This window comes from Bos grunniens, chromosome 27 (assembly GCF_055505025.1).
Source record: "Bos grunniens cultivar Pamir isolate PY7600 chromosome 27, Bosgru_T2T1.0, whole genome shotgun sequence".
NCBI classification, from domain to species: domain Eukaryota; kingdom Metazoa; phylum Chordata; class Mammalia; order Artiodactyla; family Bovidae; genus Bos; species Bos grunniens.
In genome coordinates this window covers 28,574,691-28,601,644 of record NC_141191.1, presented here as the reverse complement: position 1 = coordinate 28,601,644, position 26,954 = coordinate 28,574,691, and the positions used below count along the sequence as shown (strand labels likewise).

The following is a 26,954-nucleotide window of genomic DNA, read 5'->3' as shown; positions in this document are numbered from 1 at the left end:
TGAAAAGTGAAAGTGAAGTCGCTCAGTCGTGTCCAACTCTAGCGACCCCATGGACTGCAGCCTACCAGGCTCCTCCGTCTATGGGATTTTCTAGGCAAAAGTATTGGAGTGGGGTGCCATTGCCTTCTCCATTAAAATACTTAATAAGATACCCATGTAATCTTGAGGCAGAGGAGACATTTAAAATCTCCTTAAAAGTTATTGACAGGACTGGTGGCAGAGCATAACAGACCATGGCTCTGGCTACCCGGTTTCATTTCCCAGCTCTGAATGTTTGGGCTCAGGCCCCTCACTTATTTTCTCTACCTCAGTTCAGTTCAGTTCAGTCGCTCAGTCGTGTCCGACTCTGTGACCCCATGAATCGCAGCACGCCAGGCCTCTCTGTCCATCACCAACTCCTGGAGTTCACTCAGACTCACGTCCTTCAAGTCGGTGATGCCATCCAGCCATCTCATTCTCTGTCATCCCCTTCTCCTCCAGCCCCCAATCCCTCCCAGCATCAGTCTTTTCCAATGAGTCAACTCTTCGCATGAGGTGGCCAAAGAACTGGAGTTTCAGCTTTAGCAACATTCCTTCCAAAGAAACCTCAGGGCTGATCTCCTTCAGAATGGAGTGGTTGGATCTCCTTGCAGTCCAAGGGACTCTCAAGAGTCTTCTCCAACACCACAGTTCAAAAGCATCAATTCTTTGGCGCTCATCCTTCTTTACAGTCCAACTCTCACATCCATACATGACCACAGGAAAAACCATAGCCTTGACTAGACGGACCTTTGTTGGCAAAGTAATGTCTCTGCTTTTGAATATGCTATCTAGGTTGGTCATAACTTTCCTTCCAAGGAGTAAGCGTCTTTTAATTTCATGGCTGCAGTCACCTTCTGCAGTGATTTTTCTACGTCAGTACCCTCATTTAATTAATTGAAACTATAATGATAGCACCTACTTTCATAAGGTTGTAGTGACACAACTAAATGAGGTAACAATCTAAGAAGTTAGAATACCGTCTGGTATAGTAAATACTCTTATTATGAATGGCAAGACTCTTACAAACAAACATAAAATCCAAGTAACACACTGCGTGAAATATTGAAACAAGTATGTCAAACAGCCTAGAAATCAATAATAAGGATGTGAAAAAGCTAGTAAACACTCAATTCACACACACAGTATTGATGTCCAAAAAATATTTTTAAAAAATCATAATTTTTCACCTATTTATTTAGTCAATGCTAAAAATCAGTAGTATCTGAATGTATCATTCAGGCTTGTGTTTAGATGGCAGTAACAAAATCCCCAAACGTAGCTTCAACAAATTATGAATTTTCTTTTTCACTCATTTCTGAAGCATCATCCTCACAAACTCAGCTCCCTACTCCCAGCTTTAAGAGCATTCTCTCACATTAATCTCAAACACATTTGCTTTTATGTCAAGGACCTCCCTCCCTAAACACAATCTGTCCTTCCCATTTCTCCTCAAGGTATATTTTGGTTCTCAATCCATCTTCTTTAGGAACTCCAAAAAAAATACTATTCTTACTCTCATTTTCATTCTGAGCTTGCCAGGTTTAGCTGAAACTCAACCTCCTTTCAACCTTTATAGACGAACCTCCTCGGAGATCGCAAATCTCCTGAATCAAGGCAGGTATCCCGTTTGTTCAGTACTGTTTCGCGGTCTTTTCACGTTCTGTCCTTCAACTACTTTGCTGCTATTTACAAGGCACTTGAGAACAGGAGCTTTCCAGCCATATTTCCCACCATATGACTGACTGCTGGTGCTAGGAGTATTTATAGCTTACCAAAAAGACCTTAGTCTTTCACACATTTGTCCTCTGCCACCGTCCAAAAAACAAATCTGTGTAATTTCTTTCCTCTTCTCCAGGCAACTTCAAGGTTTTGCCCCGGGGAGAGAAGCTTTCGGTAGCCTAGTAGGGATAGTAAGGCAAGGAACATGAGTTCCATTCTGTACTGTTGGATAAGCTCTTGTAGAATTTAATCTTCACAACTTGAAAAGGCAGGCCTTACCGCACCCTTGTAACAAATGAGGACTCAGAGGCTGGGGGCAATCTGGTCATTGTCCAAGGACACAGCGAGGAGGTTGGCGATGCCAACAAGGGGCCCTTGCCCCCTGGTAAAGGATGCTGCCTGCCGCCACTTGTCTAATAGAGGAAGTATGCTTGGTGACCACCTGCTCTCCAGGGTATCTGGCAGTTAGTAGTTGCTCGATGAACATTTGCTGAGTGAACAAATCATTAGAACTCAGTAAACACTGCATAAATGTGGTGAAGAATGCTGGAGCTGGAAGGGACAACTGATTGATAATCACAGAGTAATCGACTCGTTTTTCTGATACCTAAAGGGAGGATTCGAGATGTCGGTGCCCTACAGCAGGTTAATGGCAGAGCTAAGATATGGAAGAATTTACGTATGTATCTGTTTAATAGATAATGAACGCCTGCTATGGGAGAGTGCTAGACTCTGGGGAGACTATGTGGTCAAGGAGAAGCACAAGCTTCCCAATTCCCTCTCCAGAGCACTAAAAAAGAAGAAGAAGAAAGAAAATTCTCAGAGAAAAGGACGTAAAAGAAGAGCGAGGAGAGACTGGTGTGGACCCGAGTGGAGAAGTACGATACAAAAGGGAAAAGCGAGACAGCGGCGCGCCCGTCGGCCTGTTTCTCCGCCGCGCCACACGGGGGCGCTGCAAGCCTGCTCGCGTCCCGGGCCCGGCGGCGCCACCCGCTCGCCTTTTTTCCCGGCGGAAATGCCCAGGCGATGACGGAAAGCCGGAGGGAGGGGAGAGAAAGAGCGAGAGAGAAGGAGCCTGGGAGGCGAGAGCGGCCGGCGGCCGGCAGGCGGCGGGTGCCCATCCTCCGGCGGCAGCTGCGCGGAAGCCCCGCACGTCCCCGCGTCCTTCACCGACTCTCCGGGCGCGCGGGCCGGCGGGCCGGGGCGGGCGGGGGTCTCCCGGAGGCCGCGCGCTCGGAGCCGCCCGAGGGGCTTGGGCGGGGCGCGGGGTCCGCAGTGCCCGGCTCCTCCTTCCCCCGCCGGGAGCTGGCGGCGGCGGCGGCGGGGGGCTAGGGGAGCGGCGCCCGGGGCGGGGGCGCGCGGGGGGCGGGAGGAGGCGGCGGCGGAGGGGCGGGGGCCGCCATGGACGACAAGGCGTTCACTAAGGACCTGGACCAGTGGGTGGAACAGCTGAATGAGTGTAAACAGCTCAACGAGAACCAAGTCCGGACGCTGTGTGAAAAGGTGAGCGAGAAGAGGGGCGAGGTGCGGCCGGGGAGCCTCGGCTGGGTGGGGGAACCCCTCCTCCTTCCCCTCTCGGGCCGCCCGCCCGCCTTCATCCCGGCACCCGGTCCAGGCACCCGCGGAGCTGCGTCTCCCGCTTCGGCATCAGACCCCGGGCGGGGCCGGGCCTTTCCAGGACCCCTCTCGGGACACAGCCCTTGGTTAGGCCCAGACCCCCGCTCCGCCCCGGATCCAGACCTAAGGCGTCCGGGATGGGTGGGCGGGGGCTCCGTGGCACCTGGAATTCATCACCCGAGTGTGATTGTGGGGTGACCGGCGCTGTAGTGAGGATTGCTGACAACCCCATTATTAACCCCGGCGGACTGGCAATCCCGAAGCTTCAACCGCCAGGCAGATTAATCTCCTGCAGCCTCGTAATGGAAAGTGCACCGAAATGAGCCTGGGTGTTGTGAATTATCAACGCGCGTGGTAAGAAACAGAGGCTTTTTCTCAGGTGACTTGGCCCTTCAAACATCGCTAATACTTGGTAATGCGTCAGGCATTTGTTTGTAGAGAGGTGGGTGTGATTGCAGACTGTGATTTTTTAAAATAGAAGTTGACTCTAGTTGAGACAGATGGTGGCTGGTCTTCACGTTGAGAGGCTCTTTGGAAGCAAAAATGTTTGATTTTTCAGAAACAAGACGGCAAGTCTTCAGTTTGGCAACAGTGCCTACCTGAAATGATAAGTGGGGTCTGTGTTTCTCCTGCAGGGTAGCACTTTTCAGAAGGTTATTTCTGTTTCTGTTACTTGTAAGGTTTTTTTCATTGCCAAAAAGTAATAAAATATGCAGATGGTTTACTGTTTTCAGTCGCTCTTGATTGTGTGATCGTAGACAATCTTCTGAATTCTGTATCCATTTTTTTCTTAACCATTGGAATTATTTTGGACTTTACTTTTTTTTCTCATTCATCTTTTATAGCCTAGACTATTTTTATGTGAAAAGGTCTCGTGAAGGAGTAACAAAATTATTTATCCTTTAATGCTTTTGAATTGTTACGTATTTTTAAGCCATAATCCCTAAGACTTTCTTGATTTTGTTTGGAAAGCAGGATGCCTCAGAAAGGCATTGAAGGAAAGATTTTATTAATATTACTTATAGAGGACCCTTAAAATTAAATGTCTGAGAAATGGAAGAGTTAGTACTAAGTTGAAAATAGTGTTTTGTTTTTTAAATTAAGTGTAACGCTGTTTGGGGTCTTTATTAACATTTTTTTTTTTGAAGTATAATGTTGCATTTAAGTGTTCAACAAACTTATTCAGCTATAAACATACAATATTCTTTTTCAGGTTCTTTTTCATTATAGGTTATTACGTGACACTGGGTATAGTTTCCTGTGCTATACAGAAGGTTCTTGTTGTTTCTTTTACATAGTAAAGTAGTGTGTATATGTTAATCCCAAACTGCTAATTTATCCCCTCCCCATCCCCTTTTGGTAACCCTTAGTTTGTTTTCTATGTCTATGAGTCTACTAAATAACTATTGATACAGGAGGATGTATTTCTGTAAATAGAACTGGCAAAAAGTGGTATATTTGTGTTTCTGAGACAAATTGCTTATGGACCGCTTCAAGTTCTGGCTGCATTCAGTTTTCTTGTGTGATAACCTGTAATTTCACGTTTTAAAATTTGCTTTAAATCGCTGTCTCTCAGGCTCTCCTGTCAGGTGAAATAACCCAGTTCTGCAGTTAGCTGAGTCCGTTAGCCTCACTGTGACTAGTAGACGTGGACTGTAAGCGGTGGGCAGCGGTGGTAGTTGAATCGGCTCTTCTCTCTGACTGTCTGATAATTTTAAGATGTCTTTCCGGAGAAGAATGTTGCACCCCTCCTCGATCACACGATCCTTTAATCACCTGAGCAAGCTTTCTGAATTTGTCCAGAGAGATTATTTTGACTTCAGCTCCTAAATAAATTGGACTGCCAGTCCCTAGAATCTTTGAGGTATATTTAAGCTTATATCTTACCCACTTTTTTCTCTGAATATTTGTACTTTTCCACCAAGCATGAATTTTTAAGTGGCAGCTCTGTCATTTATCTTTATCCTCCACTTTTGCCAGGGACGTGGAGTGCTCCGCCGCCCCCCGCCCCTCTCAGCAGTGCTTGGTGTGGAGCCCCTTTCCAGCAGCTATGGCAGACCTTTGTGGTGTTGGTTTTCTGTCACCTAACCTTACAGTTCCATTTTACTTCCCTACCTCTGCCCTCCTTTTTCCTGCTGAGTGCAGGATTTGTTTGTAATGGCCAGCCTGCATTCAGACCCTGGCTCCACAGCTTGATGGCTGCCCAGCCCTGCCCCTCCTATTCCTTATCGCTAAGGCTGGGGTGATTACTGACCTCCTGGTTTGCTGACCTCCTGGGGCAGTTGTATTAAGACTCCACTGGAGTGAAGTCCTAACAAGAAATTTGCAGTAGATACTAAATGAAGAAAAGCTAAAAAAAAAAAAAAAAAAACAGCTGTTCTATCTTCTTTTAAGTGTCATCCTATTTTCTTTTGGAAGAAGCTGCAAAATAAACAGATTTGTCGATATGACTTCTCTGTGGAAAATGTACTTCAAGAGAGGTTTTCCATTTAGTGGCTCTAGAACTCTGAAAAAGTTTCGTTATTTCTTGTGATCCCTGTTACCTGAAGCACAAACTGCTGGGATTGGTAGTAGTTCCTCACTTGGTCTACTTAATATGTGTTCTCCCCTTCCAGGTCAAGAATGGCAGGCATAAAGAATATAAGAGAAAATAAAAAGTTAAGCCTAATGTTTTAAAACTGTAAAAATCATCTTTTTGTTTAATTCTTTGTGACTAGATTTTAGTTTTTTTAAAAACATTTTTTGAGAGTCTATTAGAAATATTATTTTATAGAAAGTTACATCATAGGATGGTGATTTCTTCCTCAAAATTAAATTTCTGTTCTAACTCAGATTGCCTGAATCTTAATCAGCTGAAATTAAAGACCAGAGTGGTACTGGGAAATAGCCCTGTTTTGAGGTAGTGGCAAAATAAAATCCGTCCAAATGCCAATTGGAGAATAACTATTGATTAAAAAATATATATGGGTATGCATGATATGGTATGTCTGGCCTTCAAGGTTAGTTTCTGTCTAGAGAAAAACTGTTTGCATAAAATAGTTAAGGCATGTCTTCCAAGAAGATGACCAACTCTTAACATGAACTTAAATTAGCAGTCCAGGGGCTCCCTGGTGGTCCAGTGGTTAAGAATCCACCTTGCAGTGCAGGGGACACAGCGTCAGTGCCTGATCTGGGTCCCACACGCCACGGAGCGACTAAGCCCGTTCGCCACAACTTCCGAACCCACGTGTCGCAGCCACTGAAGCCTGCGTGCTCCTAGGGCCCCTGCTCCACAACAAGGGGAAGCCCATGTGAAGCAGCGAAGACCCTGCACAGCCAAAAATTAAATAAAAAAAGTTTTAATTAAGAAAAAAAAACGAGCAGTCGAACTTAGGGGCCAGTTGCACGTTTTGCCCTCTTGGTGGGCAGAGCGGTTGCTTCTCCGTCTGCGCACGGTGTGCACCGTGATTTATAAGGATAGGGGCCTGGAGAGCCAGCCTGGCACAGCTGAGCACATTCTGACTAGAACTATATTTAACGTTTGGTAGAGTCTCAGGAGGAGACATTTTTAGGCTCTTCGACCTGATAAACTTTATTTTATTCTGTAGAACCTTGGCGATGATATTCTAAGCAGGGAGGGAAATTTTAGCCCATGTGTGTGCAAGCAGAGCTTTATGCTGATGATTATACAGTGGCTACTTAGAAACAATTTGAGGTTTGTATAGATAAATATGTAAATTCTGTATTGGTCTAATGGATATGTTCCTGGGTCCTGGCCTCAGCCTTGAAAGAAGCAGAATTCTCTGTAGGGTATTAACTTCACTGATGTGAAATAGCATGCGTAAATTCATGAATGCCTAAAACCATCTTAATGAAAATTAGGTCCTGGTAAAAATGATTTTTCTGAGTTGAGAAAAGCTCTCGAATGGTTTTCTTTAATAGTTTGTACTTAAAATTGGTGTTAACAGCCAAAAAGCCTGTTACTTTCATTTTAACTTACCTTGAGCCAGCTCTGGTGGCCCATAGAGTTGAAAATGCAGTGATGGAGAGGACGTCCCTGGTGGTCCGCTGAGGAAGCACCTGCCTTCCAGTTCAGCGGCACCGTTTCGGTCCCTGGTCAGGGACTAAGATCGCACGTGCCGCAGCGAAACAGCCCACGAGCTGCAGCTGCTGAGCTCCCGAGCCACACCCAGGACCTGACACGGCCAGATACAAATAAGTCATTCTTTTAATTCAGTGATCGAGAGAGAGAGTAGCGTGTTTCTGTCTTACTATAACAAAAAATAGCATGACTGCGGTGAAGTCTGAGGTTAAAACCCAGTATTACCAACTGAACAAATCATTTTCCGTGCTTATCTAAGCCATCCTTCATGTCAGACAGGTAAAGAAACTAAACCAGACTGGACTAGCATGAACTACTGCTCCGACTAAAAAGCAGCCTTTTTTAAAATCAGTTCATCATTTCTCAGCTGTCCATAGGATGTGTAAAATCATGTTCACAGATAAAATGAAGATAATTATATAAACTACTTTCACATGGAATAGTTTTATTTGCAACATATGTCTTACTCTACTTTGAAGATCTTGCAGAGATTTTTCCTTCACTTTTTCTTTTAGGTGCTATGAAGGGCTTGGTGGATGAAGTCTTCTTTGATTAAAGGAAATCAAAATGCCATAAATTGAAGTTAAAATTAATACCAAAACAGTCACTGCATTTTACTACATAAACTATGTGTATTTCCTGAACTCAGTTTTTCTAAGAAAAAATGGCATTAAAATCACTGTCGTCCTTTCCTGGCAGTCCAGTGGTTAGGATGCCACGCTTTCACCACAGGGGATACCAGCTGAGTCCCTGCTCAGGGAGCCAGGATCCCGCATGCTGTGTGCTGCTGCCAAAAAATAAAATTAAAAAAAAAAAAAAAGATCCCTGTCATCTTTCCAAGAAGGCTAGTTCAGAGCCACAGCAGTGTTTCACATTTAGGTTTGGGCTTTCCTTGTATGTTTAAATTGAAGTACAATTCGTATAGTATAAACGTTTGCCCTATAAAGTGTACAACTCAGTGGTTTTAGTATATTCATCGTTTTGCGGTCATCTCTACCATATAATTCCAGAACATTTTCATCACTCCGGAAAATAAACCCTGTGCCCACTAGCAGTCAGTCCTCACTCTTCCTTCTCCATCCCCTGCGGCCACTGATGGACTTCTGTCTCTATGAATTTGCCTGTTCTAGACACTTTATATCAGCGTCATCATGTGATACATCCTGTTTTGTGTCTGGCTAAAGATTCCACGTTGTAGCCTGTGTCAGTATTTCATTCTCTTTTGTGGCTGAATAAAATTCCCTTATATGAATATAGCACTGCGGTTGTTTTTAGGTTATTGCCTAAAAACAACAATAATAATTAGGTTGTTGCCATCTAGAATTTGTTTCAAAGTTCAAAAAGTTATTTTTTAAGATTGAAAAAGTGCTTAATCACCCAGTCATGTCCAACTCTTTGCGACCCCATGGACTGTAGCCCGCCAGGCTCTTCTGTCCATGGGGGTTCTCCAGGCAAGAATACTGAGGTGGGCTGCATGCTGTCCTCCAGGGGATCTTCCCAACCCAGGCATCAGACCCAGGTCTCCTACATTGCAGGCGGATTCTTTAACAGCTGAGCCATCAGGGAAGCCCATTGAAAAAGTAATACTTTTTTTTTTTTTTTAATTTAAGCATCTCAAAAATGTAGGGAAGGAAACCAGCAGGCTCCACTGTTAAACCCACCTTCCCCTCCCATTACCGCCCTACCTCAGAGACAAACCTGAGGTGATTTTCCAGCCTTTTGTTCTCTCTGTGCAAAAAGCATGTGTTTTGTGGGCTAGTGAGGATGTTTGTGATGTACGGTTTTTATTAAGATGGGATCACAGTTATCCTAAAACCTTTTTAACCACACAGTGTCTTGTTCTGTGTACATATGCATGCCTCATTCTTTCTTAATTTTAACAGAGTATATGATTTTTTTCTTACTTGTGTTTCCAAGCTTGATATTACTTGGCATATAGACACTTGAGTGTCATTGAACTGAAAGAAAAAGTTGGTTCCCTTTAAAAAAAAAAGTCAATTCTCATTTTTGGAAGAAACCTCATAACTGCAGGAGGACAGGCCACCATACTTACATTAACCTTGCCCTGTAGGATCTAGAGGGCTTCCCTTGTGGCTCAGCTGGTAAAGAATCCACCTGCAATGCAGGAAACCTGGGTTCAGTCCCTGAGTTGGCAAGTCCCCGGGAGAAGGGAAAGGCTACCCACTCCAGTATTTTGGCCTGGAGAAGTCCATGGACTGTATAGTTCCTGGGGTCGCAAAGAGTTGGGCATGACTGAGTGACTTTCATGAGATTTAGAGGTTTATTTGATCTCATCTTTTTCAGAGATCACTCTGTTCTGTGGCTTTCTTTAGATGAATTTGCCTAGGAGTAAGAGGTAATCACTTTTTAATAGCAGATGATTTATGTATAAATAGAGGGGAAAGGAATTTGTATGCTGGCTATCCCAAAACCAAATTCAGTAGCTTTGTGGTATTTTGGTTCCAGTGATGGGCACCAGCACAGAAATAGAGATGTCAATAGCATGTCACCTGTTGAGGGGCTGGGAAGACTTGACATTTCCATTTTGTGTATTCTTAAACATAGGTAGAGTGAAAATAAAGAATTATATGTGAATGTCATTTCCAAACTTATTTTTTCAGTTCTGTTCATAGATTTGATTTGATGGCAACAAGGAAGAATGTTTTAAGTGGGTGAGAAACGAAACAAGTTTGAATGGATAGGAACACAGCAGTGCATCAGTAGTAACAGCAGTCTGCCTGCATGCATCTGGACCAAGTGGCATCTTGCATCACCACAGTCCTTCACTTCACAGTTTTAACTAGGTCTTATCAGAGTCTTGGGGATGGTCTTGGTCACTGTCACCTGTACGGTGTCACAAACTTCATCCGTAGTTCTTCAGGCACTCTATCATATCTAATCCCTTGACTCTATTTGTCACTTCCACTGTATAATCGTAAGGGATTTGATTTAGGTCATACCTGATGAAGTGATCAACACCATCCCCAAGAAAAAGAAAAGCAAAAAGGCAAAATGGTTGTTTGAGGAGGCCTTACAAATAGCTATGAAAAGAAGAGAAGCAAAAGGCAAAGGAGAAAAGGAAAGATATACCCATTTGAATTCAGAGTTCCAAGGAATAGCAAGGAGAGATAAGAAAGCCTTCCTCAGCGATCAATGCAAAGAAATAGAGGAAACAACAGAATGGGAAAGACTAGAGATCTCTTCAAGAAAATTAGAGATACCAAGGTAATATTTCATGCAAAGATGGGCTCGATAAAGGACAGAAATGGTATGGACATAACAGAAGCAGAAGATATTAAGAACAGGTGGCAAGAAAACACAGAAGAACTGTACAAAAAAGATCTTCACAACCCAGATAACCACAATGGTGTGATCACTCACCTAGAGCCAGACATCCTGGAATGTGAAGTCAAGTGGGCCTTAGAAAGCATCACTATGAACAAAGCTAGTGGAGGTGATGGAATTCCAGTTGAGCTATTTCAAATCCTAAAAGATGATGTTGTGAAAGTGCTGCACTCAATATGCCAGCAAATTTGTAAAACTCAGCAGTGGCCACAGGACTGGAAAAGGTCAGTATTCATTCCAATCCCAAAGAAAGCAATGCCAAAGAATGTTCAAATTACCACACAATTGCAGTCATCTCACACGCTAGCAAAGTAATGCTCAAAATTCTCCAAGCCAGGCTTCAACAGTACATGAACTGTGAACTTCCAGATGGTCAAGCTGGTTTTAGAAAAGGCCGAGGATCCAGAGATCAAATGGCCAACATCTGTTGGATCATCGAAAAAGCAAGAGAGTTCCAGAAAAACATCTATTTCTGCTTTATTGACTGTGCTGAAGCCTTTGACTATGTTGCTCACAACAAACTATGGAAACTTCTTCAAGAGATGGGAATACCAGACCACCTTACCTGCCTCCTGAGAAATCTGTATGCAAGTCAAGAAGCAACAGGGAACAACATGGAACAACAGACTGGTTCCAAATCAGGAAAGGAGTACGTCAAGGCTGTATATTGTCCACCTGCTTATTTAACTAATATGCAGGGTACATCATGAGAAACGTTGGGCTGGAAGAAGCACAAGCTGGAATCAAGATTGCCGGGAGAAATATCAATAACCTCAGATAGGCAGATAACACCACCCTTATGGCAGAAAGTGAAGAAGACCTAAAGAGCCTCTTGATGAAAGTGAAAGAGGAGAGTGAAAAAGTTGGCTTAAAGCTCAACATTGAGAAAACGAAGATCATGGTATCTGGTCCCATCGCTTCATGGCAAATAGATGGGGAAACAGTGGAAACAGTATCAGACTTTATTTTGGGGGGCTCCAAAGTCACTGCAGATGGTGACTGCAGCCATGAAATTAAAAGATGCTTGCTCCTTGGAAGAAAAGTTATGACCAACCTAGATAGCCTGTTAAAAAGCAGAGACATTACTTTGCCAACAAAGGTCCAGCTAGTCAAAGCTGTGGTTTTTCCAGTGGTCATGTATGGATGTGAGAGTTGGACTATAAAGAAAGTAGAGTTCTGAAGAATTGATGCTTTTGAACTGTAGTTTTGGAGAAGACTCTTGAGAGTCCCTTGGACTGCAAGGAGATCCAACCAGTCCATCCTAAAGGAGATCAGTCCTGGGTATTCCTTGGAAGGACTGATGTTGAAGCTGAAACTCCAATACTTTGGCCAGCTGATTCGAAGAGCTGACTCATTTGAAAAGACTCTGATGCTGGGAGGGATTGGGGGCAGGAGGAGAAGGGGACGACAGAGGATGAAATGGTTGGATGGCATCACCGACTCAATGAATATGAGTTTGAGTAAGCTCTGGGAGTTGGTGATGGACAGGGAAGCCTGGCGTGCTGCAGGCCATGGGGTCTCAAAGAGTCAGACACGAGGGAACGACTGAACTGAACCGAACTATCGTCAGTCTTCACGCGTGTTCAGTCATGTCCAACTCTTTGCGCCCTCATGGACTGTAGCTTGCTAGGCTCCTCTGTCCATGGGATTTCCCAGGCAAGGATACTGAAGCAGGTTGTCATTTCCTCCTCCAGCGGATCTTCCCCATGCAGGGATAGAAGCTGAGTCTCCTGTGTCTCCTGCATTGGCAGGAGGATTCTTTACCACTGATTCACCAGGGAAGCCCCTGTCAGAGTCGTAGAGATAATTAAGCTTTGAGTACTAAGTCACATTAAAGAAACAGTCATGAGAATTACATGCAGAGTTACACAGTGTACAGAAAAGAGTTGGCATAGCAGCCCCAAGACCGCTGTCTGATTAAAGGCTGGGTGTCAGGGTTGCCGTTGGTGTCTGGAAGCTTGGATTTGGGGAGGCTTCACACCATTCCCTGTTGAGAATGGCTCACTGTGCCTAAACCATTCATGCAAACAGTGTGATTTATGCTGGACACGTGGTTTTCTTTGAATGTCTAGTGGAGAAGGCAATGGCACCCCATTCCAGTACTCTTGCCTGGAAAATCCCACGGAAGGAGGAGCCTGGTAGGCTGCAGTCCATGGGGTCGCAAAGAGTCGGACACGACTGAGCAACTTCCCTTTCACTTTTCACTTTCATGCATTGGAGAAGGAAATGGCAACCCACTCCAGTGTTCTTGCCTGGAGAATCCCAGGGATGGGGGAATCCAGTGGGCGTCTGTCTGTGGGGTCGCACAGAGTCGGACATGACTGAAGCGCCTTAGCAGCAGCAGCAGAGGGCCCAGTTCCCCATCTGGGCGCCGAGGCTGAAGAGCTTCCGGGTGACGGGCAGGTTGCGCATGGGCGTCAGGTGCGTTCTGTGCAGCTCCGCCTGGAGAGGACTCAAGCCTGCCCTTGGTTTGCTCAGGGCCGTGCGTCTGGCCTTTTCCGTCTGGTGATTGTGCTGTGTCTGTTTTTACTGTCGTAAGTCATAGCTGTGAGTACACTTGTGTGCTGAGATCTGTGGATCGTCTTTTGTGAATCACCAGCAAACCTGGGGCGCTTTTGGGGACCCCTGACACACAGAGGTTTGTACATTGAGAATTCTGGCTGTCAGGTGAACTGTATACTTAACTTCTGCCAGGCCAGCCCACCCTTTGCTTGAAGGGACCCAGAGTGATCGCAAAATAAGAGCACTTTACAATAAAGGGTGTGAGTTATAAATCATTTAGAAACATCAGGGATCTGTACTGTAAAGATAAAAATTTGTCTGGCCTGATGAAGTACTTCATTGTATGAAGATAAAACCTCAGGAAGCTATTAATGTAAAGCAAACACACACTGTGAATGATGTCTCTTAACTCATCTTCATAGTTTTATAAAACCTGTGCTGGGTTAAGATAACCATATGTCCTTAAAAGAACAGTTGAATTGGATAATATTTACATTTTGGTGCTTTTTATTTCCATGTTTAAAATAAGGTACTGAAGATAGTGTTTGTATATGAAGGAGATTTCCTGTTTAGATTTGGAACCATCAGCTGAATGTTGAGGGGTTTTCTCAGTAATAATAAGTACAAGACATCAGGTCCAGGGACTTCTTGGTGGTCCAGCGGTTGACCACTTTCCATTGCAGGGGACGTGGGTTTGATCCCTGGTTGAGGAAGTAAGATCCCGAAAGCCTTGGGGTAACTCAGCCTGTGCACCACAGAGAGCCGGCACAGCCCAAAAAAAAAAAAAAAATAGACATCAGGTCCAACTGAACTCTGATTTATGTTCCTCAGTTTGATTTTTTTTCCTGAACAAAATTAGGAAGCTATTTTTATGGACTAAACTTGATAAAAATGCTGTTTCATTTGTGAACTTGGACATTTCTGAGCCATTTGTCAAACCTCATAGGAGATACTTGATAATCTCTTTGGTGCTAATTGGAATTACACCTTGTAGCAGCTCTGCCCTCCTCCTTGCCCCATCCCAGTGACTGACTGGGCAGCAGGGAGCTCATGTCTCAGTTGGTACATATATTTTTACCATATTTGCTCATTACTTGAGAGTATTTTTTCATTTACTTCTGATTCTGGGCTCTTATAGGAAAAGTTGTTAGATAAGTGAGGTGTCATGAACTTGAACTTAGTCAATATATTTAATTTGTCACTGTTTATGTATAAATTCTGTACTTTAGGGCCTCTGAACAGTAACTTGAGTTATTAAATATGGAATAGTTGAAATAAATTGAAAATTGTCCTATGAGTTGGTGTAAGGTGTTTGTGAAAGAATTTGAATAATTGTGACTTTTTCTTTAATATTGATATTTGTAATCTATAAATAATATTGTTCATTTAAAAAAAAACAGCTTTGAGATGAAATTTCTATACCATACAAGTCACTGATTTTGAGTGTTCAGTTCACTGGCTTTTAGTACATTCATAGATATGTGCATCCATCACCGCCCTATTAGAATATTTTCATTAACCCAGAAGAAATCTCATACCCCTTAGTTATTACCCCTCAGCCCTAGGCAGCCCTGATGTTCTCTCTCTGTAGATTTGTCTGTTCTGAACATTTCACATCCATGGAGTCATCCAATATGACCACTTGTGACTGTCTTTCACTTAGTATGTTTTCAAAGTTAATAGCGTGTAATCAGTCTTTCATTGCTTTTATTATTGAATAATACTCCACTGAACAAACAATACCATTATTTATTCATTAGTTAATGGACGTTGAGGTAGTTTCCGCTTTTTGTCCATTGTGAGTAATGCTGCCATGAACGTGTGTCAGTTGCAGTTTTCACTTCTCGAGTGTCTGTCTAGGGGTGAATTGCTGGATCACACGGTAGTTCTGTGTGTAACACTCGGAGGAACTGCCAGACTGTTCTCCACAGCAGGTGTACCGTTCTGGATTCCCACCAACACTGTGTGAACGGTCCCAGTTTCTCCACATCCTCAGAAACACTTCTAATTCTACGACGTGTACAGTGGTATCTTCTTGTGGTTTTAGTTTACGATTTTATAATGCACATTTCAGTTGATTTTTTTCTCCACATTTTCTTAAATAGACAAGAAATGATGCCTTCAGATTTGTGGTAGAATCTTTTTTTTCAATTGTTGATTTCATTTCTTTAACAGGCTAAGGAAATCTTAACAAAAGAATCAAATGTACAAGAGGTCCGTTGTCCTGTCACCGTCTGTGGAGATGTGCATGGCCAATTCCACGACCTTATGGAACTCTTCAGAATCGGTGGGAAGTCACCAGACACAAACTATCTGTTCATGGGCGACTATGTAGACAGAGGTTATTATTCTGTGGAAACGGTAACTCTTCTTGTGGCATTAAAGGTATGACTAAAGAAATGCATTTTTTTTCCCCCAAGCTTTAAATCAGCAAAAGACAGAGTGGGCATTGCATATCATAATGTTCTAGTTTATGATCCATTCATTTTATAGCCCCTTAAAATAATGGTTGATTTTACATCTTTGGGGAAAAAGATATGAAAATGATGCATTAAACATCTCTTGCCTATTTCTGGCAAATTATTTCTATAGGTTGTAATCCATAGCTGAAGTCTTGGAATCATTTTTAGTCAACTTAGCCCGCATATATAGTTAATTGATACTGTATTTTTAAAATTCTTGCCTTGAGAAATCTGTTATTCCTGTGTCTTTTCTATTTTTACTGTCATTTAATGCATATCTTCATCATGTCACTTTAATTAGTACAGTAATATTTTAATTAGTACAGTAATGTGGTAACCTACATTTCTGTCTCCAAGACCTGACCCCTCCAAATCTACCTTGCATATGCTGCCAGATTAAATCTCTCATTTAACTTTCATCTTATTTCACTGTTCCCAGCTTTTCAATGATTTTGTGTTACCTTTAGAATCAGGCTTATACTCCTTGACTGATCCTCTACTGTCTAGCCTGAATTTGCTGCTCAGAGTTGGTAGCATAAACTTTTTGCCTCAAATCAGAGAGTTTAAACGTGCTGTCTGTCTCCAAATATTTTCTTATCTGATTTCTTCAGAAGATCAGTCTCTCTTATTTCTTACCCCTCTGCCACAACTCGGCTCAAGTCCTACTGCTTCCATGTTAGCCTTCCTCTTTTTACTCTAGATTATCATGAAACTTGCTCACATCCCTTATTTATGTCACATAGTGGTTTCTTGCCTTGTTTTATTTATTTCTCATTCTTCCTTAAATGAAATTAGTCCCCATCCAGCAGAATTCACGTATTATATTTTTGTGGAACTGGCATCTAGCTTTGAACTCTGTGCTCAGTGTTGGACACACAGTGGTTGCTTAGTAAATATATATGAAGTATGCACTTGCAGCTTTTTGGTTTACAGAATCTGATGCTTTTTCATACTTATCAGACACATTCCTAACTAAAAATTATTCCATAAAGTACATGTCTATGTTCTGTCATGGAAAGGAAGCTATAAATACATTTGAAATTTTGCCCAGATTTTTCAGAGCCTGTTTTTGTGTTTTGTTAGCAAATACATTCTTCCTTGTGGGAAAAAGGAGGAAGAGTGTAGAGTTTATCTCAAGTCCAGATCTCTGGTCTGTGTCCACTGAGCATTAAAAAGTCATAGTGTTCTGGAAACACTGGGAAGACTAATGATAATATGAGTATGAGAAAGTGTTGGAGACAAAGAATCAGGTACAAATATCGGTTAAATAAGAAATTCCAGCGAGGGGAGTATGAGTACATAGTAATGAAGAAAGATGACCATAAAAAAATATTTCAAAGTAAGCAAGAGGGGACCTGGTGATGAGTAAGATAGTTTTTTATTCTGAGAAAGAATTAACATTTAATGTATTGGCCATTAAATGAAGCGGGTCAGAGGTTAATGTGCTTAACTAACACTAGTAGCTACCAGGTATACCATGGGTTCCTTTTCCTTCCCTCCAGGTGCGTTATCCAGAGCGCATTACAATACTGAGAGGAAACCACGAAAGCCGACAAATTACCCAAGTTTATGGCTTTTATGACGAATGTCTGCGAAAGTATGGAAATGCCAATGTTTGGAAATATTTTACAGATCTCTTTGATTATCTGCCACTTACAGCTTTAGTAGATGGACAGGTATGTATGCAGGGGTGGATAAAAGCTTTCTTCTTAGTAATTTAGGGGCTAGGTTTCTGTGACATTCTTTCTGCATCTCCCTGGCCTTGTCTGTGTCTTTCCCTTAAAGTTTCAGAACAGGGCGTTGGGTGAGTTTTATGTGAGACAGCAAATCCTTTCTTTCATCCTTCTTCACCTTCCTGCTTCCCTTTCCACCTATTGATCCATCTATTTATACACTATGCGTTAAGTGACAGTCTGATTCTAAGTAATCGGACAAATCTCCCTCCTTGGAAACTTTCAGTCTTCTACTAACACTCATAAGATAAAAATTATTTCCAGATGACCAAGTGGAAATATGGTGCAGACTGAAACTTTTAGGTGTAGTAAGGGATGCAATGCAGGGAAATGCATTTATTTATAAATCACATTTTATCTGTAGAAAAATAGAAAAGAAATGTAAAATAAACATTTAATTCAAAGAGTGAAACACTAAATAATTTAAAGGATTAATTCAAAATAAAAGCAGAAATGGATACCAACAAATACAGAGTTGATGAATATAGCCAAAAGCAAGGTTTGAAAAGTCTATTTGGGAAACATAATAGTAAAAACTGATCCAGAAAAAGAGGAGGAGGTCGCATAAAACACTGGGATTGAAAAATAAAGCATTACTGTTAAGTATGGAGGTACTTGCATATCACAGGTACAGCTTTACTTCAATAAAGTTGAAAAGATAGGTGAAATTTATTATAGCAGAATATTATTAAACTGCTTCAAAGAATTTAGATCAGTGTAAATAACTACCAGGCTAAGAAAAAACTGAAGAGTTACCAGATCTAGATAGTTTTATAGGCAGATTCTACCAAACCTTTAAGAAATACAACATTTCCATGTTTTAGAGCTTAGGAAAAGATGGAGAGCTTAAAACTCACTCTGTAAAGCTAGTATAGCCCCAATATAACATCAGACATGGCAAGCACAGAAAGATAAAATCAGACCAAAACCATCTGAATGACGTGCTGTATTTTTGAAGCTCCATTAAGGAGTGAAATAGCTTAACTGGATTAAAAAAACCCCCACTGACTATGCTGCTGCTGCTGCTGCTGCTGCTGCTAAGTCGCTTCAGTCGTGTCCAACTCCATGCGACCCCATAGACGGCAGCCCACCAGGCTCCCCCGTCCTTGGGATTCTCCAGGCAAGAACACTGGAGTGGGTTGCCATTTCCTTCTCCAATGCGTGAAAGTGAAGTCACTCAGTCGTGTCCGACTCTAGCAACCCCATGGACTGCAGCCCACCAGGCTCCTCCATCCATGGGATTTTCCAGGCAAAAGTACTGGAGTGGGGTGCCTTTGCCTTCTCCGACTGACTATACTTATCAGCAAAACATCAGAAACCTCTTCAAAATCAGGAAGAAAGTGTCCTCTAAAACTTTATTATTACTATCTCTGACTAAGAATCCCTGGAGGCTGGACCTGGGAGTACTGTCTCCCCTCCCTCCCACCAAATCTTTTATTTTTCAATTTTGTTTTTGGAAGTCCTAGCTAATGCACTGAGCTGTAAAAAAAAAAAAAAAAAAAAAAAATTAAAAGGTATAAACACTGAGAAGTGAAAGTGAAAGTCGCTCAGTCGTGTCCAACTCTTTGTGACCCCATCAGTCCATGGAATTCTCCAGGCCAGAATACTGGAGTGGGTAGCCTTTCCCTTCACCAGGGGATCTTCCCAACCCAGGGATCAAACCCAGGTCTCGCACATTGCAGGCGGATTCTTTACCAGCTGAGCCACAAGGGAAGCCCAAACATTTGAGAAGAAAATAACAAAATTATGATTTTGTTATTTGAAAATAACATGATTATGTACTCAGAAAACTCTTAGAAAACTGACAGGCTGTTATATTAGAATCATTAACAGGCATCAGTAGGGTCTTTGCTGTAAGAGAAATTTTAAATTTTTATCTGTCAGCAGTAACCAACAGAAAAGGTAATGGTGGGTGGTCACAAGCACAGAAATTGCATTCTAGAGAAAGCAGAAACACACTACATAAAATACCTAGGATTATAAAGAAAAAAGATAGAAGAAATATATTTGAATATTAACTGCTTTCTCTAATAATGTTTTCTGGTTTTTTCATTGTATTTTATAAAATTTTCCACTATGAACATTATGAAAGATTATTTTGAAAAGAAAAGCTACTAAGGTTGACATTTAGCATTTAATAAAACAAGTTCATTTTTTTTTAAATTCCTAAACAGATATTCTGCCTCCATGGTGGCCTCTCTCCATCCATAGATACACTGGATCATATAAGAGCCCTGGATCGTTTACAAGAAGTTCCACATGAGGTAAACTTAAACTTAGTTTTAATGAAAAAGAAAGAAATATAACCACATGTGGTAGCCCTAGATTAGTCACGTGTGAGTGCTAATAATGTGTGTTATGTACTCCATTTTCCTTGCCAGGGCCCGATGTGTGATCTCTTATGGTCAGATCCAGATGATCGTGGTGGGTGGGGTATTTCACCACGTGGTGCTGGCTACACATTTGGACAAGATATTTCTGAAACATTTAACCATGCTAATGGTCTCACACTGGTTTCTCGTGCTCACCAACTTGTAATGGAGGTATGTGCTTCTCCTGTGGGATGACGATCTCTGCTTCCAATAAGTGTTTCGATGAGGCTTCATGACTTAGAGTGTCAGAAACATCCCTCCCCATTACCTAAAGGAAAGGAGAAAAAACTTGGCTGGTTTTAGCAAGTAAGGAAAATATTGTTGACCAGAGCAAAACTGTAACTCACTTTAAGACTTAGAGAAAAGTTGCAAAAATAGTAACAAAAAAATTCCTTTGTATCCTACACTCAGATTCCTTGAGTATACTTTAATGTTTGCTTCATCATTCTGTCTCTCTCTTCCTGTTCCCCTTTCCCCTGACTTTTGAACTGTTCGAATGTCAGTTGCAGGTGAAATGCTCCTTTACATCCAAATTTCCGTGTGTATTTTGTAAGAATAAGGACTTTCTCCTAAATAACCATGGTATGGTTATCACAGTCTGGAAATTTTCATTGAGAAAGTACTATTATCTAAATACTTTATTCAAATTTTTATTATCTCACCAATGTCCTTTTATAGCTAAATTTTTTATAGCAAAATTTAACTATATTTGTGCGTGTAAGTCTAATCCAGGCTCATGCTGTATTCAGTCCTCTTTGACGTGGACATAATTCCTCAGATTTTCTTTGTTTTGGATAATCTTGACATTTTTGAAGACTACAAGCGTTTTGTAGAAATCGCCTTTGTTTGTGGTTTGGCTGATGTTTCCTTATGATTCAGGACAGGCATTTTTGGTGGGCATATCAGAGTATGACATGATGCTTGTGTCCTTCTCGGCACATCATAGCAGGTCATGAGATCTGTCCCACTGCTGGTGGCATTCACTTGGATCACTTAGTTAAGGTGGTGCCTGCCAGATTTCTCTACCATGATGTTACTATTTTTTTTAAACACTAAAGGAATATAAATAGAATATAATCCTTCCAAACCATTAGGGAGTGGCTTCAGGATGTTAGAGAAAACTTCACTAATCCAGTAGAGTCAGGTAGGGGAACAGCATGTTAAATAAAGAACATGAATGCGGGTGGTAAAGATACACCTAATTCCATCAGTCATTGTAAGGAATGCGAATGGATGGAAATGTGCACTTCCCTGAAATACTGAGACGTTCAGATTGGATACAGAATCAAAATTCATCTGTTATTTGGGATTTATCTAAAACATACTGATACCATAGACCAAAAGTACAGGGATGGGAAATGGTGTATCAGTATATCAATTAGATAATTATCCAAAGTATAGCTAATAATATGAGCAAGGCTTTAGATACTTATAAATAAAAAGAAGTCTTCACTGATGAAAACTGATCTGGTTCTACAGGAGGGAATAATTCTAAATTTTAATTTACCTAGTAATAGAGTCAAAATTCATAAAGCAAAAGTTGACATAATTTATGAGGAGGAATTGAGACCTCTTCCATCACTGTGGGAGAAATCTGAATACACATCCTAGCCCTGATGTCAAACATAGACCAAGCAGAAAAAGGTATTGCGCCCTAAGTAACAGAACAGTGTCCACAGGTGAGCCTCAGTGCAGATGTCTAGTATAAAAGATGGGCACCACATCAGGTGATGCACAGAATAAAGGTTGCATCTGTCAGCGTAACAGTTTTACGGTGAAATACTGGTTTTGATGGGTTGGGTTTTTTTATTACTTTTTAATGTTGCAGGGATACAATTGGTGTCACGATCGGAACGTGGTTACCATTTTCAGTGCACCCAATTACTGTTATCGTTGTGGGAACCAGGCTGCTATCATGGAATTAGATGACACTTTGAAATATTCCTTGTAAGTACCTTTAAATTTTAATTGTATGGAATCACTTTTAAAAGGAGAACTATAATGTAGATTATGAAAATTAGAGGTAGAAGATTTCTGATTTTGGATTAGTGGGCCAAGAAACATGGCAAATCCTCTCCCCAACAGAACCCACCATTGGACTGGAGAATGTTACATTAAACTGTTATTTCACGTTTTTGAGATTTGTCCTAAATGTATACAGCAAATGTAGACACACTGATTCTAGAAGATCTGCTGACTCTCAGCATAACACCTGAGTCTGTGGAATTTGAGTCACAGTGTGTTCTCTCCTGTTTCCAGATCCCTGGTACAGAAGCTACTCTGTAGGTGTGGCCAAGAAGACGGGGCTTCTTCCCCGACACAGGCAGATGCCAGCATATCTCAGCCTCCCCAGTCCAGTTCTGTACAGTCAGTCAGGCTGAGACTCCTTTCCCCTTCCTGGTCCTAGGATGGAGGCTGTATTCCAGTTGGGCACATTAGGAGTAGAGACTGCTGCATCCCTGGTTTTTGCCAGCACCGGCTCTAGAACAGGGGATGCCACGAAGAAGTGGGCCTTCATACCCGCCTGCATCTCTTAGCAGTGAAATGAAAGTTCTGTTCAGAGAGATGCAGGGAAAAGTTCCTCACCTTTGCCTGAGGGGACTGACCTTACTTAGAACAGAGGGTCAAGAATTGCAAGCCTAAGTATTGTGTTGAAGACAATGGGTAATATGGTGGAGACCAATGAAGAAGGCTCTCATAGCTCCCACAATATTAGTAGCAGTAAGCAAAAGAGGAAAGCAAGGAGAACTTTAACAGATAAAACCAGGAAAAGAGAAGAAGAGCTTTCCTGAGATCATCACAACTGGGAGAAAAGAAGGCAGTACTCAGTTACTAGGCTGTATGGACACAGGTGTAGTCAGACATCACGGTCAAAATGCTGAGAGTCTAAAAGAAGAAATCCTGGCAACAGTAAGAGAAAAATGACTTACAAAAGAGTACCTCAATGGAGTAATCAGCTGACATCGCCTCAGAAAGGCAATGAAACATTCTTAAAGTGCTAAAAATAAAAAAAAATCCAGGTCATAACCAGCACAACTTCAAAATGAATGCAAAAAGGGCATACTCAGATAAACAGAAACGGAGAGAATTCCGTGCTAGCAGACCTGCCATATAAGATACACTTCAGGCTGAAAGCAAGGGACACCAGACAGTAAGTCTGCTACACACGGAAAATAGTAATTGCATCTTCTTAATGAATTTAAAAATCAGTTGCATGACACAGTATGGATATATTTATAGTATAGTTGAACTTATAAGAAATGGAATATACAGAAATGTAGATTTGACAGTAACAGCACAGAAGAGGTGGGGGGGAACAAAGCTGTACTAAAGTAAGGGCCACCAGATGGTAAATTTGAATTAAAGGAAGTATATGAAGAAAAAATGAGGAAGATATTTAACAAAATCTATAAATATATACTCACTCTCCTGTCTCAACTTAAGGTTGTAAGAGTGTGTAAAATAGTAATTACATAGTATACTAATTATATAGTATTATATATAATTTAGGGGTTTATAACATATATATATGTGTGTATAACATCAGTAGCAAAAAAAAAAGGAAGTACAGATGGAAAGGAGCTATATGCTATCTAGGAGTGAACACCTCTTAATTCACTAGAATTTACAAATCTGAAGTAGAATTTTGCAAGTTGTATAGTCTAGGTTCTAGAGCAACTGCTAATAAAATAAGTGTACAGTTATTAAGGAATTTAAATAGTATGTTAGAAAGTAATATTTTACTACAAAGAATGCAGTGAGAGCAGGAACCAAGAAACAAAAGGCATAATTTTAAAAAAGAAAATGACAGGTATAAAATCCAGTCGATATCAGTAGCACTGAATGAGTCATCAACATAATGCTACCAAAGCGCAGAAATTATCAAGTTGCTGTTTTTGTTTTTAAATATCTAGCTTTATAATATCTATAGGAAATATAATTTATATTCAAAAACATGAATAGGTTAAAAGATGCATGATGAGAAAAGATATGCTATGCAAATAAGAACCACAGAAGTGCTGAACTGGATATACTAATGTCAGGCCAAACAGATTTCAAAACAAAAATTGTTACTAGACGTGAAGAAGTATATTTCACAGTGATCAAGAGTCTGACTGTCAGGGAAATATGTCACAAAGATAGGCACTTGATAGTGGAGCCCTGAAATACATGGAGCAAAAGGAACAGAACTGAGAGTCAGACAATTCAACCATAGCTGGAGACTTCATTATGCCACTTGGCAGTAACAGGAGTGCACAGAAGACCAGCAAGAAAATAGAGGGCTTGAGAAACATTTTCCCTCACATCTACAGAACTCTCCACCCGGCAACAGCAGAACAGTCTTCTCAAACACGCCTGGAACATTGTCCAGTACTGACCATGTGCATGGCTACAAGCCAAGCCTCAGTAAATTTAAGAAGAATGGGATCATACAAAGTATATTCTCCAAACATGGTTGGATGAATTAGAAATCAACAACAAAAGAAAAACTAGGAAAATGTATAAATAGGTAGAAATAAAGTCACTCCTAAATAACCTTTCAGGTAGTCAAAAAGAAAATGAGATGAGTGAAAATGAAAACACAGTGTACCAAAACTTACAGGATATCCCAGGGAAAGCAGTGTTTTCAGAGAAATTTATGGTTGTAAATGCCTATATTAGAAATCAGGTAGAATTAGAAGTTGACAGTCTGTAACCCAGAAGAGGGCTCTCACCAGAACTCACTCGTGCTGGTACCCTCATCTCCAAATCCAGCCTCCATAACCTATCTTTACATCTTATGGACCTAGAAAAAGAAGAGCAAGTTAAAGTTAGTGCAAGCATATGGAAGGAAATAAAGTTAGTGGTGGAAATAAAATCAAATAGAAAAATACTGAAAACCAGTGAAACCAAACGTTTCTTATTGATAGAATTGAAAAGCCTTAAGTAGATTGGCCAAGAAAAAAAAAGAGTGAAGACCCAACATGAGCAAAATCCACACAAGCCTTACTGAAATAAAAAGAATTGCAAGGGAATACAAGGAATAACTGTATGGGGGCAAATTAGGTAAGTAGGATAAAATGGATGAATTCCTAGAAAGACAAAAAGAAAAACTACCAAGACTGACTCAGTAGAAATAGAAAACTTCAATAAACCTGAAGCAAGTGAAGAAATTGAATTAATAATTTTAGGACTTCCTACTAAGAAAAGCCCAAGCCCAGTTGGCTTCAGTTGTGAATTGACCAGATGATTAAAAAAAGGAGTTAGCACCTTTTTTAAAAGGAAAAGCCTGCACAAACACCTCCAAAAAAACAGAAGAGGAAGGATTACTTCCCCAGCCATTCTTTAAAGATATTTCCTAATACCGAAATCAAAGACGTTTTAAGAAAACTACAGACTATAGTCTTTATGCATATACAGATGCAATGATGTGCAACAAAATAGTAACCAAGTCCAGCGGTATATGAAAAGGATTATACACTGACCAAGTGGGGTTTATCCTAGGAATGCAAAGTTGGTTCAAAACAGGAAAATTAGTCCTTATAATAAACCATATTAACAAAGGACAGAAACCACATGATCGTCTCAGTAAGGCCAGAAAAAGCCATTTGTCAAAATTCACAATAAAAATACAGTTGACCCCTGAACGACACAGATTTGAACTGCATGAGTCCACTTACATGTGGTTTCCTGTTTTAGTTCTCTAACACTAGTATTACAGGATCCTTGGGACCACAGGCAGGAACCACACATACAGAGGGCTTGACTGTAAGTTATACTCGGATTTTCAACTGCAGAGGGGCGGGACCCCAACCCCTCCCTCGTTCAAGGGTCAGCTGTACCCACCTAGTCAAAGAAGGGAACTTTCCCATCCGAATAAAGGTCATCTACAAAACCCCCATAGCTAATTTCATCATTCTTAATAGTGAAAGACTGAATGCTTTTCCCTTAAAATCTAAAACAAGCATGTCTGCTCTCATTGCTTCCATTCAACTGATGATAATATTACAGACCTCTTATGTCAGACGTGAGCCAGACAGCTTGTTAGCTTAAATCTTCACTGTGGCTTAGTGAGCTGGTTTTGTGGAAGAGAACACCTGCAGTGACTACCCAGGGTCACAACACAGAAAAGGTGGGAGACGAGCACTGCTCTTTCTGCCTCAACGTCTTGTTCTTAATTGATTTGTATGCCTGCAAAGTCAAAACCTGTAACCAATTGCTTTCTCTCTTTCTGTTTTTTTTTTTTTTGCCATTTATAGCCTTCAGTTTGACCCAGCACCTCGTCGTGGAGAGCCTCATGTGACCCGGCGCACCCCAGACTACTTCCTGTAAATCCCTCTTGGGAAAACCTGCCTTTGTATGTGGAAGTATATCTGGCTTTTATATATATATATATAAATATATATATATAAAAACAACAAAAAAAGCAACAGTAATCTATGTGTTTCTGTAACAAATTGGGATCTGTCTTGGCATTAAACCACATCATGGACCAAAATGTGCCATACTAATGATGAGCGTTCAGCACAATTTGAGACTGAAATTAGTGCAACACTAAGTTCTAGATCAGTCGGTCTTAACAGTTTGCCTGCTGTATGTGTAGTAACCATTTTCCTTGGAACTGTTCAAGCAAAAAAGGTAACTAACTCCATCTCTTGCACTTACTGGGAAATTTTAGTTAAGAGTGTTTAACTGGCATGGATTAATAGGGTTGGATTTTTAAGAAAAATTCACAAGCTAACTTCCACTTAATTCATTACCATTTATTTTATTGAAATGTATAATTAACTGAAAAAAGGATTCTTGGGAGTACGTTGTCATAACATTTAAAGAGATTTCCCTTCTTTAAAACTAAATTACTGTTTTATGTTGATCTGCATATTTCTGTATATTTGTCATGATAGTGCTTGCATTCTACTTGGTGTACTGAGCAAATAAACTTTCTGTTTTAAACAAAAATGTATTGAGTTACTGTGGTACACTTTAAATGAACATTTTACTTGCTTGAAATTTCATAGATCTCTGACTTGTAATAATAGTTGTGTTGAGGTACTTTCGCCCCCCTCTCCTGCCTCCTCCCCCTTCTTTCAACCTGGCTTCCTTTCCTCCCTTTCAAATCTTT

At 41.1% G+C, this 26,954-nt stretch overlaps 1 protein-coding gene across 1 annotated transcript; it reads left to right on the top strand.

The window, feature by feature from the left end:
* The first annotated feature begins 3,110 nt into the window (after window positions 1-3,110).
* On the top strand, window positions 3,111-26,791 carry PPP2CB (protein phosphatase 2 catalytic subunit beta). Its single transcript, XM_086380919.1, has 7 exons — window positions 3,111-3,243; window positions 15,461-15,670; window positions 17,250-17,423; window positions 19,655-19,744; window positions 19,862-20,023; window positions 21,681-21,799; window positions 26,092-26,791. Exons 1-7 carry the CDS (start codon window positions 3,142-3,144, stop codon window positions 26,162-26,164), a joined length of 930 nt encoding a protein of 309 aa, XP_086237045.1. The 5' UTR covers window positions 3,111-3,141; the 3' UTR covers window positions 26,165-26,791.
* Window positions 26,792-26,954: the final 163 nt, after the last annotated feature.